The 15,653-nt window shown below is 53.5% G+C and overlaps 7 protein-coding genes across 7 annotated transcripts; 5 read left to right on the top strand and 2 right to left on the bottom strand.

Annotated features, from left to right (window-relative positions):
- Positions 1-65: 65 nt before the first annotated feature.
- BO86DRAFT_344306 (thioredoxin family protein) lies at positions 66-1,115 on the top strand. Its single transcript, XM_025669174.1, has 3 exons — positions 66-359; positions 426-501; positions 607-1,115. Exons 1-3 carry the CDS (start codon positions 317-319, stop codon positions 896-898), a joined length of 411 nt encoding a protein of 136 aa, XP_025524860.1. The 5' UTR covers positions 66-316; the 3' UTR covers positions 899-1,115.
- Positions 1,026-2,259, bottom strand: BO86DRAFT_171572 (A4/G1 family peptidase). The gene has a single exon (XM_025666508.1). It carries the CDS (start codon positions 1,991-1,993, stop codon positions 1,154-1,156), a length of 840 nt encoding a protein of 279 aa, XP_025524859.1. The 5' UTR covers positions 1,994-2,259; the 3' UTR covers positions 1,026-1,153.
- Positions 2,260-3,696: 1,437 nt separating this feature from the next.
- Positions 3,697-5,548, top strand: BO86DRAFT_391413 (homoserine O-acetyltransferase family protein). The gene has a single exon (XM_025672588.1). It carries the CDS (start codon positions 3,753-3,755, stop codon positions 5,346-5,348), a length of 1,596 nt encoding a protein of 531 aa, XP_025524858.1. The 5' UTR covers positions 3,697-3,752; the 3' UTR covers positions 5,349-5,548.
- A 506-nt stretch (positions 5,549-6,054) lies between these two features.
- Positions 6,055-8,807, top strand: BO86DRAFT_411977 (uncharacterized protein; the record flags this gene model as incomplete). Its single annotated transcript, XM_025674621.1, has 2 exons — positions 6,055-6,310; positions 6,455-8,807. Exons 1-2 carry the CDS (start codon positions 6,090-6,092, stop codon positions 8,805-8,807), a joined length of 2,574 nt encoding a protein of 857 aa, XP_025524857.1. The 5' UTR covers positions 6,055-6,089.
- On the bottom strand, positions 8,749-10,561 carry BO86DRAFT_344296 (branched-chain amino acid aminotransferase). Its single transcript, XM_025669173.1, has 2 exons — positions 10,168-10,561; positions 8,749-10,054 (listed from the first exon to the last, which is right to left on the bottom strand). The coding sequence occupies exons 1-2, from the start codon at positions 10,238-10,240 to the stop codon at positions 8,973-8,975; spliced, it is 1,155 nt and encodes a 384-aa protein (XP_025524856.1). The 5' UTR covers positions 10,241-10,561; the 3' UTR covers positions 8,749-8,972.
- Positions 10,562-10,844: 283 nt separating this feature from the next.
- BO86DRAFT_367698 (argininosuccinate lyase ARG4) lies at positions 10,845-12,635 on the top strand. Its single transcript, XM_025670167.1, has 3 exons — positions 10,845-11,002; positions 11,074-11,904; positions 11,971-12,635. Exons 1-3 carry the CDS (start codon positions 10,951-10,953, stop codon positions 12,477-12,479), a joined length of 1,392 nt encoding a protein of 463 aa, XP_025524855.1. The 5' UTR covers positions 10,845-10,950; the 3' UTR covers positions 12,480-12,635.
- A 456-nt stretch (positions 12,636-13,091) lies between these two features.
- Positions 13,092-15,138, top strand: BO86DRAFT_391410 (argininosuccinate synthase). The gene is made up of 10 exons (XM_025672587.1): positions 13,092-13,251; positions 13,347-13,385; positions 13,440-13,595; positions 13,646-13,938; positions 14,002-14,020; positions 14,077-14,109; positions 14,169-14,435; positions 14,491-14,617; positions 14,683-14,737; positions 14,796-15,138. The coding sequence occupies exons 1-10, from the start codon at positions 13,212-13,214 to the stop codon at positions 15,018-15,020; spliced, it is 1,254 nt and encodes a 417-aa protein (XP_025524854.1). The 5' UTR covers positions 13,092-13,211; the 3' UTR covers positions 15,021-15,138.
- The last annotated feature ends 515 nt before the right edge of the window (positions 15,139-15,653 follow it).

Raw genomic sequence — 15,653 nt, 5'->3', positions numbered from 1 at the left:
CATAAGCGGATAGAGCATGCTCAGTCATTGCATGAAGAAGACAGTCGCATCACCTTCCTTGATTCCTCCTGTAAATGTATGTTATCTCATTGTCTTTTCTATTAACGCAACTCACGAGCATATATAATTCTTTGAAGCCCACGGACCGTGTTCCAACATCTCCCCGTGTCACGACGTACCTCCCGCCCCACGGTGGAGATCTACGATAGCCGAGGCGGAATTGTCTGGATCACGTCTTATCCTCCCCGAGTCCTCTCACCGCGCGCCATCTAAATCAGTACCTCTCTCTCTTTTTCCCTTCTTTCCTCACCCGGCCATGGACTTCACGCGGATCATTATCCTGCTCACCTTCTGGTTCCGTACGTACAGACCTCACCCTTTCACCCGCCCAGCTCAACCTGCTAACACCCACTTCCTTGCTCCAGTTTTCCGCCTCATCAAAAGCCGCTTCTTCCCCGATAAACCCATCATGGCTCACGGAAAAGTCATCGAGGTTGACAAGTATGCGCTTTCCCCACCTTTCTCTCCACCGGGGAAATCGAACCCCGGGGAAAACTGCAACTGCGCTTTTGGAAATACTAACTCAATATCCCTTCACAAAAATAGCCCCGTCATCTTCAAGGCCCTGACCTCGTCGGGCCCGGTCGTGGTCGACTTCTTCGCGACCTGGTGCGGCCCCTGCAAGGCTGTTGCCCCCAAGATCGGCGAGCTGAGCGAGACCTACACCAACGTCCGGTTCATTCAGGTCGATGTCGACAAGGTGCGCTCCGTGGCGCAGGAGCTGCAGGTCCGCGCCATGCCGACCTTCGTTTTGTACAAGGATGGCAAGTTGTTGGACAAGCGCGTGGTGGGTGGGAATGTGAGAGAGCTGGAGGAGGCTATCAAGAGCATTGCTTAGACGTCATTGGTCTTAGGGTTGTTCTTCGGACCCGCAGTCAGGTGCGTAGCAAGTATATTTTATTTCACATGAAGCCCTTACGTGGCTACTGTGATATATCATAATCTGGAATTGCAGACACACCTCGACGAGCAACTCTTTAACAAATCTGAACTTCATAAATAAGCGATAGCTATGCTCCATACATACAACAGGATCATCAGATAAAACGCCACATAAAACAGAAACGACTAGCATGCAATAGCCTCGAGGAAATCATCCTATGTAGGTAACGCTGAACTTTGTGTCGCTCTGTACATCCACCTCTGTCAAGACTTGATTGTTTTGCTTCAGCTCAATGACCGTCCCGTCCTGGACACCCACGGTCTGTCCCCCGCCCTGGGCCTGCGCGCCGGTAAACGTGACCGTGCCGAAGTCTGTGAGCGCGACCTGTTCGTCGCCCGCCTGGAAGTCCTCGACGATCCAGTCAGCATTCTGGCCCGCCAGGGTGGCCGTCGCTTCAGGGGCGGAGACCGTCTGCGTCGCCTTCTGGCCGGTGGATTTGTTCTCGATGATGGCCACCCCCTGGCTGGGCGAGAGGGACTGGACCTTGGCCACAATGGTATCCCCGGGGCTCACGGTGAGATCGAAGTCGTACGCGTAGTCTGGGTACCATTCGTACCAGGCGTCGCCGGAGACCTTGCCGTTCTGGACGTAGAAATCCACCCCAGTCTGGAGGATGGCGGCGCTGTACGTGTCACCGTCGATGCCGACCCAGGCGGAGCCGGCCTGCGTGCCGCGGCTGTTGGCTGCAGCAGTGGGCTTAGGGACCTGGAAGGTCGCGCTGACGGCTGTGTAAGGACCTGAAGTGGGCGGTTCCTCTCGCACAATGCCGGCCCAGTTGCTGCTGTACGTGACGTGAGATGTGTCCGGGGATGAAGCCACTTCCTCTCGGTGGTTGCTCTTGGGGTCTGATCCTGAAGGGTGTGGCTGTAGGGGTCGCGAGCCACGAGCCATGAACCGGGCTTGCATGCGTTCTACTAGACCACTGCGGGGAGCAGCTAGGACGCTACTAGCCAGGCAGGTGGTGGCTAGAATGGGGGCTAAGAGCTTCATGATGGGTTGGCTTGTTTGTTGTACTGGTGAGGAGGTGTTAGCGAGAGGCTGGATTTGAAGCAGACGCTAGACGCCTTTCTAGCTAGAGACGAAGTCCAGTGATCTTATATCGTGCTTGGGGACTTGTCATGGTCGCATGCGGACAGCCTCAATCACTCTATGTCTGGATTAGGAAATTCTAGACCCCGCGATCTAATCATATGGATTGAATCCATGGTCGTGTGTATGTCATCCCCAAGGGGAAAAGCCAGATTCATGCCAGGTACAAGGCTTTGAAGGACGCTAATGGTCATGCCCCCGGACCACGAGGTCCAGTACCTCGAAACGGCTATATCCTATCTCAGAGAGGGGTGACAGAGGAACCATGATCTAAGCATTGGGCGATGAACAATTCCGAGAGCATGTGGTTCCATGTCAATTTTAAGCTTCGTTCAAACAAGATTCAGACCGACAATGATGTCAGAAACTGGAGAGCATAGCTCGTAGTGTTAAACATCTCAGGAGTTGGGATATTCCCAGCATCGAAGCCCGTATGCGTCTTAGTCCTGAGATGACTATCGAGTGCAAGAGTCTGAGGACCGTCACTCCAACTGAAGCCTCTCAGAAAGCAGCCTAATTAAATTATCAACGAATGTTCCTGGTCCAAGCCGGAGACAGTAGGTAACGAGTGCAGCATTCCCAATCGGGCACATACCTCACATGCCAAGAGACGCAACCAACATTCCAGCCATAGCGTGTCCGCTCCGCAGCTGCAAGCGACATTTCGAATGACCTGGTCACCTTTCAGTGCCGATTAAAGACCTCAGGGTCCAGCCTTCAAGTAACCAGTAGTCCTATCCACGGCGAGTGCATGATACGTCATGCGCGCCCTGTCGCCGGCACCAACTCGACTCGGTGCCCACAATGGCCTTATGACAAGTCCTGGTTGACATGGGAAGAATGTTGCTGAAGGTTGTAGGGACAATGCTCGGACGATGAAAGTTTCTAAAGCATTGTGTTTGCAGACAGCATCGTCATTCAAGTGTAAGCTTAAGCAGTCAATTAGGCCGGCAAGATGATCAGGCAGACATGCCCCAAGTGATCGATATTATGCCAGAATGGCGGAAACCGTGTTGGGACGTGCAAGTGAGAACATAGTGAGAAGCTGTTACTTCCCCAATCATGCACAGCACTGAATGCAGCCGAAAGAGGTGAATGATCAACCGCTTGTTGTTGATCAAAGCGGTGGTGTCGGCTTCGGCGAAACAATATGGATGGGTCACCCGCAGGGACTTTCGCCGGACGTGCAGGGGTCGTATGCAGCAACAGGTCGGAGTCTGGACTGGAAGCTTAAGACTGCGGGGTCAAGACCTCAGCCAGACCCGCCGACAGGTGGCTCAGTTGTGATCATAACCATGCGGGCTGATGGTGAAAGCTGAGTGATGCTCACACCTGAGGCATCGCAGTTGCGGAGTGACCTTTAGTTCCGGTAGAGTTACTGCCGTATGTACACATGAAATGCTTATCCTTATCGCAACTTGGAAAACCGTTATCGGTTCTAAGAGGATTACATAATGCACTCGAGCTTGGCTTGTTAGCCAATTAGAAGCACAGTAAATGACGCCATGGCTGCATGGCTGACAACTGTGGCCTGAGGCCGCCATATCCGCATGTGACAAATGTTAAAACACCCGGCCGAGTCACCGATTGATCATCCTGCCTCTCGCATCGCTATCACTTTCCACGTTCCTGTGGTATAGAGGCTCGTCTTTGGGCCACGATGAACCCATCAGGAATGGCGTCCTCAGTTCCTCGAGTGTCAAGGGTCGTACGATCATTGACTCAGCGCAACAACCTTTCAACAGTGACTACCACACGTCCAGTTGTTCGAGTCAGCCCACTACTTCACTCTCGGGCTCTACACCAAGCTCCTCAGCGCAAATCACAACCGGTTACTGCGCAATCCAGTCCACGAGACTCGTCCAACCCTGCTCTCTCCTTTCCATGCCTCGATGCCCAGGACGCCAAATCTGCCCAGCTCTCCGCGCGGTCGCTCGAATCCGGGCCCGAACCCTCATACACCACTGGTCACCATGAACAATTTCACTGCGAGGATCCGATTCTTCTCGACTGGGGTGGTGTGCTCCGCGAATTCGACATCGCATACGAAACATGGGGCCAATTGAATGCCGACAAGAGCAATGCCATTCTGTTACACACCGGTCTTTCGGCATCGAGTCACGCACACAGCACCGAAGCTAACCCGAAGCCCGGCTGGTGGGAAAAGTTCATCGGCCCCGGTAGGCCTCTCGACACGAACAAACATTTCATTATCTGCACAAACGTTCTCGGAGGATGTTACGGAAGTACTGGACCCTCGACAATTGACCCTTCCGACGGCAAGAGATATGCCACTCGATTCCCTATTCTCACGATTGAGGATATGGTACGGGCACAGTTTCGCCTTCTGGATGCACTGGGCATTCAAAAGTTGTATGCGTCTGTTGGATCCAGTATGGGCGGTATGCAGAGTCTTGCTGCCGGTGTCTTATTCCCGGAGCGCATTGGCAAAGTTGTCAGCATTAGCGGATGCGCACGGAGCCACCCCTACAGCATTGCCATGAGGCACACGCAACGACAAGTGCTGATGATGGATCCAAAGTGGGCCCGGGGCTTCTATTATGACTCCGTCCCCCCTCATTCGGGAATGAAGCTCGCTCGAGAGATCGCCACAGTCACATACCGCAGTGGGCCTGAATGGGAGATGCGGTTTGGACGCAAGCGCGCAGATCCCAGCAAGCAGCCCGCTCTCTGTCCGGACTTCTTGATTGAGACGTATCTTGATCATGCCGGAGAGAAATTCTGTTTGGAGTATGATCCGAACAGTTTGCTTTATGTGTCTAAAGCCATGGACTTGTTTGATTTAGGATATGCCCATCAAGCAGAAACTCAGCAGCGGAGAGCCGCCAACGAAGTCAAGATCGCCGAGGGAGGTAGCGATGCTCAGGAAAACAATATCACCTGCAGCCTGACTCTTCCCGCCAAGCCGTATGAAGAGCAACCGTCTCAGACTGCGTCAACGCCTGCTATGGACCAGGCTGTCACTGAGGGTGGAAAGGGGCCGGACGCGCCCCCACAAGATCTCGTCCATGGACTTGCACCGCTGAAGAACCACCCAGTCTTGGTGATCGGCGTCGCCAGTGATATCCTCTTTCCGGCCTGGCAACAACGGGAAATTGCAGAGACGCTTCGCGCAACAGGAAACCAGACTGTTGAGCATATTGAGCTGGGAGAGGATGTGTCGCATTTCGGGCATGATACCTTCCTGCTTGATCTGAAGAATATTGGAGGTGCCGTAAAAAAGTTCTTGCGGTAGAGACGGAAGCAAATCCGAGATGGTGGGATTTACCATCCATATTTGTACATTTATTTGAGGGCGTCGTCCCATATATCTACTTAGCTGATTCGACTTTAATCAGTGTCAACAAGAGGATGGAAGAGTTCTCGGTTGACTAGGGACCAGTACATAGAATGAGTGACCAGTAGAAGAGCATAATGATGAACAGACTCTCCGAGCTTAACATAGTCTGGATAAACCCCGGCCTTCAAGGTCGGATCTAAGTCATATTGCCTAATTTAGATTAATTATTTGATCTACACGTGATCTCGTGAATTGGACCCGTGGCTACCGGGCGGTGAAACGCGTTGATTTTGCGCCCCGCGAACCAATGATCGGTTGCTGTCACAATTTATTTTATTTTGCTACAGATCATTAAATCCGAGCACAACACTCGGGACTCTTCCTTCCATCCTTCACTTTGTCGCAACCTTATGAAAATTTGAACCCTTCACTCGAATAACACATCGCTCTGTGTTATGTTTTTAGTCACCCACCCTTTCCAACCACTTCCCCGCCTCTTCCTCTCGTCCTATCCTTCGACCGCAGACTCTCCCTTTCCGCTTTCCTCTCACCCAGCTACTCGAAAGACCTCTCTCACCATTCCCTATGCACGGACAGACAACTCCACAGTTCTTGCTGTAGACGAAAGCTTCTCCTGATTTCCATCGCTCCATCATATCTTCCACGCCTCACATATCAACACCCTCCACCTGCGACATGGTTCTTCTGCGACTCGGAGTTAAAGTCTTTGCTCGCGAGCAATTGCAGGCGCCATCGTCCTTGAATGATCGCGATAGCCTCGGCCACGGCAAGCATGGCTTCCGGGATCGTGAGCTTGACAGTTACTTGATCGTCCTTGAAAGCCCGGAGGAGACAAATCTTGGTGAATTGGCTCAGATCATTCGCGAGAAATGGAAAAAGCGAAGACCAGATGCTGAGTGAGTCCATGTTTTACTTGAAGCCCACCCAGTTCTTGAGGGCATTCCTTTTCTGACCCAGAGAGGCCGAATGACCTGACAAGAGCACGAGCTTGACTACTTTTACGAGTGCTTCAAATGTGCTAACAAATGCGGGATATCTAGGTCCCTCGAGATCAAAAAGCTGCTCGACGATGAGAACGACACCTACGACCTCGATGCAGACTTGACTGTTGCTGATGTCTTCGTTAATCGAGGCAAGGCCCGTCAGGACGCCTCGGATCAGCGCGCGACTGTTCGTGTTATCATGAAGCCTACCCAGTACACACCTGTCCGACTTCCCTCCGTCACCCACGATTGGGATGCTCTTGCGGAAGATGCTGAGCGCCAGAGACTCATCAAAAAAGAGATCATACGGAAGGAGATGAGTCAGATTCCGACCGTCTATGAAGATCCCAAGGATACCCTCACTTTCGAATCAACTAGCAACCGTGCAACCTCTTCAGCATGGAGCGCTCATGAGAGTTTGGTGCGCACGAGCGATATTCCTGTCTCCTCCGTGGAACCAGAGGATTTTCACGAATCACCTTTACACGTGGCCAAACAACCCATCTCGCAACAACAGCAGCATCATGTTGTTGCGCCAACCCCTCCGCGCAGGCGGGCGGAAAGTCAAGAATTGGGCGATTTGCATCGCAGCTCAAGACCCTTCAAGACACACTTCTCGCTTACAAGGAACGGCTCAAGACAAGTGCACGCGCCGCGTTCTATAATTGAGGAGGAAGCAGAGCTTATTCATGACTCGCTGCAAGGTACCAAGGGCGAACACAAGGCTCACAATCAAAATGATATCATGGAAATTGTCATTGATGAGAGTGAGCCCGAGAACCTCGACGAAGGGGTGACAAACGCAGAACGGGAGATCACAATGACGGAAGTTGGAGCTGAGAAGGAAAATTTGTCTGCCCCAACTCCTACTAGGATCAACAAATTGAAAGCCAACGGCACTGCTATCACCAATGGTGATCTTGACGGATTGCGTAAGCGAAAGCTAAGCTCGGAAAGCCTGAAGCCGAACAAAGAGCCGCGACGACAGGAGCCTGAGAGTCCACAAGCAGTGGACGACGACCTTGTATACACTCTGAGCAAAGCTGAAGCCAGTCCCTCGACGCCGCGCCGCCGTGATCGGGTCCCGTCTTTCCCTGGTGCTGGCCGACGCCTAAGCTTCGCGGAGTGCTCGCCTCGAGGGCCACCCAAACCTGGTCTTGGGCTGGGCATCACGAGCAGCCCTTCTGGCAAGCAACCGGCAATGCGTGCTGACAGTCCTGGATCCCCGTCGCGTACTCAGAGAACCCCAACAAAGCTTGCGACACCAGTCAAACAAGCCCACTTCACCTTGTGCAAGGACGATGCCGCTCACGATCCGTCTGGCCGACGCTCAGTATCATTTGCTGATAGTTCTGATGTAATTGTGACCAAGTCTGGGCCAGCGCCGGTGTCTAGTCAGAAATCATCAAGCAATGGTTTCCCCAGGAAAGAGGCCGCAGACCGGGACACGAAAGCTTCTACTAAGCCTCCTGTGATAGCCCAGTCTATTGCGAGGGAGGATGCCAAACAACCCAAACAAGCCGTCTTTGATGAAGCTGAGTTCAGAGCTTGGGCCGTGGAGGCACGACAGACGCTCGAGAAAGCCACGAAGCAGGGTCGTGATAGCAAAGGTATTCATTTATTGAAGGCAGCCGTGGAAACATGGGATGCACATCAGAAGCTCGGCAGGCGGAAGAGCAATGTATCTACCAGGAAAGAGCAAGAAAATAAGCTCCGAGACCTGCGCCAGCAGATCGAGAAAATGGGGCCATTGAGGTCTCTGCTCACACCACCCTCGAAGGCAAGGCCCATCACACAGCCATCTGACAAGATCGGGCATCTTCGTTCGACACCAGCAGGAACACAAAGCGCGACAAAGCTCAAAGGCGCACCAAGTCAACGACCAGCGCAAGGAGGTTCAGCCCAGCCGGTTCAACAGTCCTTGGCATCGACTCCAAGCCGTAGTTCACAGGCCAAAGAGAGCTCATCCATAGCCAAGCTCGACCTCACTGCATCCAGTTCAGAATCGGAGTCCGGGTCAGATACAAGCTCAAGCTCAAGCTCAGAATCTGAAGATGACGAAGACGGCAGCCCGCCACCTTCGACGCAGGGCGCTAAGCATATATCCAATGCGCCGTCGCCTTTCAAGTCCAAGTCTCCCATGCTGCCCCAACCTCCAGCTACGACTGTCACGTGGTCCCACGCCCGTGGGGTGCCTCAAGCTACCCGTTGCACACTGAAAGAATTAGCCGCGAAACGGAAGCAGGAGTTAGAGGAAGAGAAGAAGTCTAGAGAGAGAGAGGCCACCAAGAATCTTCAATCGAAGACTCCAGCTATACCCGGGGCCGATGACGATAGTGACAGCGAAGACGACAGTGAAAGTGAAAGTGAGAGTGAGAGCGAGAGCGAAAGCGAGAGTGACAGTAATTGAATAAGGGGTATCTAATGTCATGTATGATAAACGTAAATCTCGGCAATGCATGGTTCATGATCTTAATGTGATGGAGTAAATAGCCCAGATGCTAGGAACAAACCAATGAATGACTTTTATTTGCACTTCCTCGTCGCCTGTCCTTGATCTCATTACACCTACTTCTCACGGCACATTAACGCCGTTCGACTCCGCCTCCTCAGGAGCAGCTGCAATCTCAAACAGCTCCTGCGGCGGTCTCTCGACGGTCAGGTTCCAGCCAAACTTGTCCTCGACCTTCCCGTTCTGGATCCCCTTCAGCGTCTGCAAGAGCTTGACGCAGACCTCGCCGCCGCTGTTCGCCTCGCCACCGCTCTGAAACACAAACCTGTCGTTCTTCGACCGCATCGTGATACTGCGGATGGGCACCAGGGCAGCCGCCGTGCCGCAGGCGATAACCTCATCGAACTCCTGGATCTCCTCGTACGGCACGCGGCGCCTCTCGGACTTGTACCCGAGCAGGCGCTGGCCGATCTCCAGCACGGAGGCGGCGGTCACGGAGTCGATGGCGTTGCTGCTGTCCGGCTGCACGAGGGTCACGGTGCCGTCCGCCTGATCCTTCTTGACTCCGATGAACGCCGAGGTGGAGAACTCATCGACCTCGGAGCGCGTCCGGCTATCCAGGTGCAGGGTGATCCCGAAGCCTTCGCGGTAGGCCTTGGCGCTGTGCCGCAGCACCGGCGCGTAGTTGCCGCCCACCTTGGCGGAGCCGGTGCCGGCGGGGGCGCTGCGATCGAAGTCCTCGAGGATGAGGGCGTCGACCGCGCTGACCCCGTGGTAGACGCCGGTGGGCATGACGAACACGACGAAGGTGTACTCCTCGGGCGCGGTCAGGGCCAGCTGCGCCGACGACCCGAAGATCAGGGGCCGGATGTACATGGCGGCGCCCGTCTCGTGCGGCGGCACGAACTCCGCGTTGGCGGCCACGGCCAGCTGCACCGCTTCCACGAACAGCGCCTCCGGCACCGGCGGGATGGAGATGAACTCCGCCGAGTGCCGCATCCGCACCGCGTTGCGGTCCGGCCGGAAGATCGTGATCTTGTTGGTGTCGGTCGGGTGCCGGAAGGCTTTGAGGCCCTCGTACGCCTGTTGCCCGTAGTTCAGGCCCGGCGCCATGCCGTGGATGCTGAGGTGCGGGGTCGGGATGAATTTCGGCGCCGACCAGCTCGATGTGCTTGTGTTGTAGTGGCATTCGATGTGGCCGTTGACTGTGAAGAGAGAGAGAAAGGGGTTAGTTTAAGGGGTTTGGTGTGTTTGTAGCAAAAGCAATTAGAGGCTTCTGCGAGAATTGACGGATCATCATGCTGAGGGGGCAACGTACCATCGCGGACTTTGAAGCCGACATTGTTCCAGTCAATGGAACTGACCGGGGGAGGGGGGAAGGTGGATGCCATGGTATGTTAGAATGTAGAGGACTAAATCGAGTAAACTGAATTGAATTGAGATGCTAAGGTAGGAGGGTGGCAGAATTATTGAGTGGATGTATGAGACGAAAGAGCTGCTGCAGTCGAGACTGAGTCATGGATGAAGTCCGCGGAGGGGCGGCGGGTCTTATAATGTCGTGTTGCGCTGACCCCGAGGTCCCAAGGTCCCATGTTGGTTGGTGGATTTGCTGTTTGGCAGTGTTTGAGCGTTCAAGGAAAATCTTGCCAGTAAGAATACGCCGTGTCGGGAATCAATTCGTATTCGATATTGATGATGACAGAGGATTATACTTCAATTGCCAGGATCTACTAAGTACAATCTCCAGAAACTATTTTAGACGCCAGGCTCCACCAGTGGCGGACTAAGGCATCCTTCCGGGGCATCAGTCCCCAGTCACTGATGCTGCAGAACCCTAACAAGGGCCGCCCATTGCACGTGATAGAGATAAGAGCCCTTGCCGCATCCGGTCTGGTGCCCCTCTCGCCCGGGCCGATATCGCTCCCGTGGGCCCGGCACTAGGGCGATGAATCAGACTTGCCTATTTCAGCCGAAGGAGTCATACCTACCGTTCCCCACCTCCCCCGGTTGGCGTCCTTTATTAGTATCTGCTGTCCTCAGCTCTCTGCTGAACTTCTCTCTTCCCAACACATCAATCACATCTTCACACACATTTGCCATCATGAGCGCTCCTAAAGTTGCCGAAAATATGCTCTGGGGTGGTCGATTCACCCGTTTGTCTCCCTTTCCATCCTCAATGGCTCTAATTGCACCGACTAACGCGTTCTGCTTCATTCCATCACAGAGGGCCTCGACCCCCTAATGGTGCAGTACAACGAGTCATTGCCATACGACCGCATTTTCTGGAAACAGGACATCGCCGGCTCCATTGCCTTTGCCCGTGCCAACACCAAGACCGGTATCCTGTCCCAACAGGAATTCGCCGAGATCGAACGGGGTTTCAAGCAGATCGCCGAAGAATGGAGCACGAACTCTTTCGTCGTGAAGGAGAATGACGAGGATATCCACACTGCCAACGAACGTCGCTTGTCGGAAATCATTGGCAAGGAGATTGGAGGCAAATTGCACACTGGTCGGTCTCGTAATGAGCAGGTTGCCACGGACATGCGGCTTTGGCTCCGCGATGAACTTCGCAAGCTTGACCAGTTCCTGTGCGATCTCATCAAGGTCTCCATTGCCCGCGCCGAGTCCGAGATCGAGTACCTCATGCCCGGCTACACCCACTTGCAGAAGGCCCAGCCTGTCCGCTGGAGTCACTGGATCTTGTCGCATGCCACCGCTTTCGCCAGCGAGCTCCAGCGGCTCCGGGAAGTCATCAAGCGGGTCAACCGCAGCCCTCTCGGTACCGGTGCTCTGGCCGGAAACCCCTTCCACATCGACCGTGAGGCGATGGCCAAGGAGCTGGGCTTCGATGGCCTTCTGTACAACTCGATGAACGCCGTGGCCGACCGTGACTTCGCCATGGAGACCATGCAGTGGGGTAGCTCGTTCATGTTGAAGATCTCTCGCTGGGCCGAAGATCTCATCATCTACAGCAGCTTGGAATTCGGATTTGTCCGCCTGTCGGACGCCTACTCGACTGGATCGTCGTTGATGCCTCAGAAGAAGAACGCAGGTATGTCAGCTCTTTTCTATATATTGGTATTTTGAAGCCAGACAATGCTAACTCAGTGATGAACAGACAGCCTGGAGCTTCTGCGCGGAAAGTCTGGCCGTGCTTTCGGTCAGATGGCTGGCTTGATGTGCACCATCAAGGGCCTTCCCACCACCTACAACAAGGATTTGCAGGAGAGTGTTGAGCCTCTCCTGGATCACATCAAGACCGTCGGAGACAGTATTCAGATTGCCACCGGCGTTCTCTCTACCCTCACTGTCATTCCGGAGAAGATGATCGCCGCTCTTGCCCCTGAGATGCTGGCAACCGAGATCGCAGACTACCTCGTCCGCAAGGGTGTGCCGTTCCGTGAGGGCCATCACATCTCTGGCCGGGTTGTTGCCCTGGCCGAGAAGCATCAAGTCCCCATGGATACCTTGTCGTTGGAGCAGCTCAAGACCGTTGATGCTCGCTTCGATGACGACGTACAAGCTTGCTTGGACTACGAGCGTGCTGTCGAGTTGAAGGATGCAGTTGGCGGCACTAGTCGTCGGGCTGTGCTGGAGCAGACCGGCGTTCTACGGTCGTTGTTGTAAGATATAGATTTTATTGGTCGTTGTGGTTTCGGGGTTTTGGGATCATTTTCGGGGCGAACAAAAGCATGAGGTCTCTTTATATCAATTAATGCATAGAGCACATTCTCTTGGATAGGGATGTGACTTCTCACTCAATATGACGATGGAATTTTTCACATACAATAGCATGTTTCGCCAATGCTTTGGCGATATGACGTAGATGTGTACTACTGTAGCTGCTCACAGCCCTGAGTCAATAAAAGTCAATAGTCAAATGGGTCTAAACAATTAAGTGTGGATGTGCAACGGACACTATTCACCATGCTACGTAGTAGAGGAAATGCAGGAGACTGAGTCCTCCCATTGAGACAGAAGGTGGCCAACTTCAATGGCTAGCGACGGCGATCGTTGCCCTCGAGGATGCCGATAACACACCCAGTGTAGCATGGATCAGCGATTATCTGGACGAATTATGGAATAGATATTGGGGGAGGAGTATAGATAGGGACGTGCTCGCTTATGCCCGGTCATTGGCCCACAATTGGGGTTTGAGTTACGTAAGGCCCCAGAGCTCCGACTCCGGGATGAGTCAATGACTCTTAGTCAACAGCTCTTCCCTCCCCGACCGTCAGTCAGTCATTGAACTAGCGGTCCTATATTAATCGGCTTCACATTCCGTTGTTTCTCTTCATCTCTCTCCGAATTCAATCTACATCTCATTCTCAACCCTCATCCCTCTCACACACTCACAAAATGGCCTCTGAAAAGCCCCGTGTCTGTCTGGCCTACTCCGGTATGTCTACCTCCCCGTCTTTTCAACCCCGCAATTTGCGCCAATTGATCTCGAGATAAGAGCCATATTCGCTAACAAATGGTTCTACTTTTTAGGTGGTCTTGACACCAGCTGCATTCTCCGCTGGCTCATCGGTAGATATCACCTGAATTCGCTCCGCTCTATCGTCAACTAACACATACAATCAGAGGAGGGTTACGACGTCGTCTGCTTCCTCGCCAATGTCGGTCAGGAGGAGGACTGGGCTGCCGTTGAGGCCAAGGCCCTGAAGATTGGTGCCAAGAAGATGATCATCGAAGATCTCCAGCGCGAGTTCATCACTGAGCTTTGCTTCCCCGCCATTCGTACGATTCCCGGGTTCTGTGTGTTGGGGAAACATGCTAACTCACAATAGAGTGCAATGCCATCTACGAGGGCCGCTACCTTCTCGGTACCAGCTTGGCTCGCCCCGTGATTGCCCGTGCTCAGATGCGCGCTGCCCAGCGTGAGGGATGCCAGTACGTCAGCCACGGTGCCACCGGCAAGGGTAACGACCAGGTCCGCTTCGAGTTGGCCTTCTACGCCATCCAGCCCTCCATCAAGATCATTGCCCCCTGGCGTGATCCTAAGTTCTTCAAGCGTTTCGCTGGCCGTAACGATCTTCTTGACTACGCCGCTCAGACCGGCATCCCCGTCACTTCCACTAAGGTGAGCACCTTTGACAACTACCAGACAAGGATTCTGAGCAGTGTGCTAATATATCTCAAATAGGCCAAGCCCTGGTCCATGGGTTCGTAATTGACTATAGTCCATGGCCGTTTGAATTGCGCTAACTCTTCACCTCAGACTCCAACTCTGCCCACTGCAGTTACGAGGCCGGTATGTGACCGTGGGTTGTGAAAGACTTGAGGCCCCGCTAACGATGATTTCCCACGCAGGCATCCTGGAGGACCCCAACCAGACCCCTCCCTCCGACATGTGGACCATGACCGCCGACCCCCTCACTGCTCCCAACGAGCCCGTCGACCTCACCATTCACTTCGAGCAGGGTGTTCCCACCAAGCTTGTTGCTCCCGGCAAGGAGTATACCGACCCCGTCGAGCTCTTCTACGCTCTCAACAAGCTCGGCTACACCCACGGTGTTGGCCGTATCGATATTGTGGAGAACCGTTTCATCGGTCTTAAGAGCCGTGGCTGCTACGACTGTACGGGCTCTTGTCTTATACCCGGCTTGAGAATTAATACTGACCTCTTAACTAGCTCCTGCTATGACCATCCTGCGCGATGCTCACCTTGACCTTGAGGGTCTTGTCCTTGACGGTCAGGTCCGTGCTCTGCGTGACCAGTTCGTCACCCACAACTGGTCTATCCAACTCTACAACGGCCTGTAAGTATCTCGGAGAGCAGTTGATGTTATCGTGCAATGTTCAGATGATACTAACTGTCCCATAGGTACTTCAGCGCCGAGCGTGAGTTCATCGAGAACAGCATCAAGTTCAGCCAGAAGGTGAGTTATCGCATTCATAGGAAAATATCCACGCCATCAGTTCTAATGTGTTGCACAGCGCGTCAACGGCGAGGTCCGCGTCCGCCTGTACAAGGGTCACACTTACATCCTCGGTCGCTCCAGCAGCACCGAGAAGCTCTACTCCGCCGAGGAGGCCTCGATGGACTCCCTGGAGGACTTCGAGCCCACTGACACCACTGGCTTCATTGCCATCCAGTCTATCCGGTTGAAGAAGTACGGTCTCCAGAAGGCCGAGGAGGGAGAGAGCCTGAGCCGTGCTTAGGCGTGAGGCATGATTTGTACGATTGATAGGGATTTTCATGGGGCATTTTTTTGAAAAAGGACATAAAAGTAACACTTAATGAATAAGCACGATTCTAGACCGAATCCGAATACCTTAGCGTTTTTGTTGTGCTTCCCTGGAGCAAGTCAGGAGACTAGATACGATACATCTCCGAGGATTTTCCTGAAGTAGTTAGACCTATGAGTACGAATGAGGCCCGCGGGGCATACACGTGACCCACCTGTCAGGGTCACGTGAATCAGGGACTGGCTGCGGATCGGCGATTGTTGGCTGTTCCACTGGATGAATGAATGGGTGTTCACTTCACTGGTGGATATTCCTGGATCCGACCTGATTACTTACTAAGTTAGCCGTAAAGTCTTCGTGTGGAGTATACATAGGGTCGTATTCCACCAGGGTGTCTCTGCTCACAGATGACGGAAGAATTAGCTGCAGGATTACACCGTTCCGGAACAAAGACCGGTCAGGATGGTGATGTTACATGTGTTCGAATGATGAAGGTACCACAGTACCCTCTCCCCAGACTGGGCAAACTGGGGTGGGTTGTGTAATGATCCATGATATTGCTAGGTAACCAGCATAATGCAATCGATAGCCACTCGCTTTCTTCTG

Source organism: Aspergillus japonicus (assembly GCF_003184785.1).
Source record: "Aspergillus japonicus CBS 114.51 unplaced genomic scaffold BO86scaffold_51, whole genome shotgun sequence".
Lineage (NCBI taxonomy): Eukaryota > Fungi > Ascomycota > Eurotiomycetes > Eurotiales > Aspergillaceae > Aspergillus > Aspergillus japonicus.
Note: the sequence above shows the minus strand (reverse complement) of the source record. Positions and strands in the feature narration are given on the sequence as shown.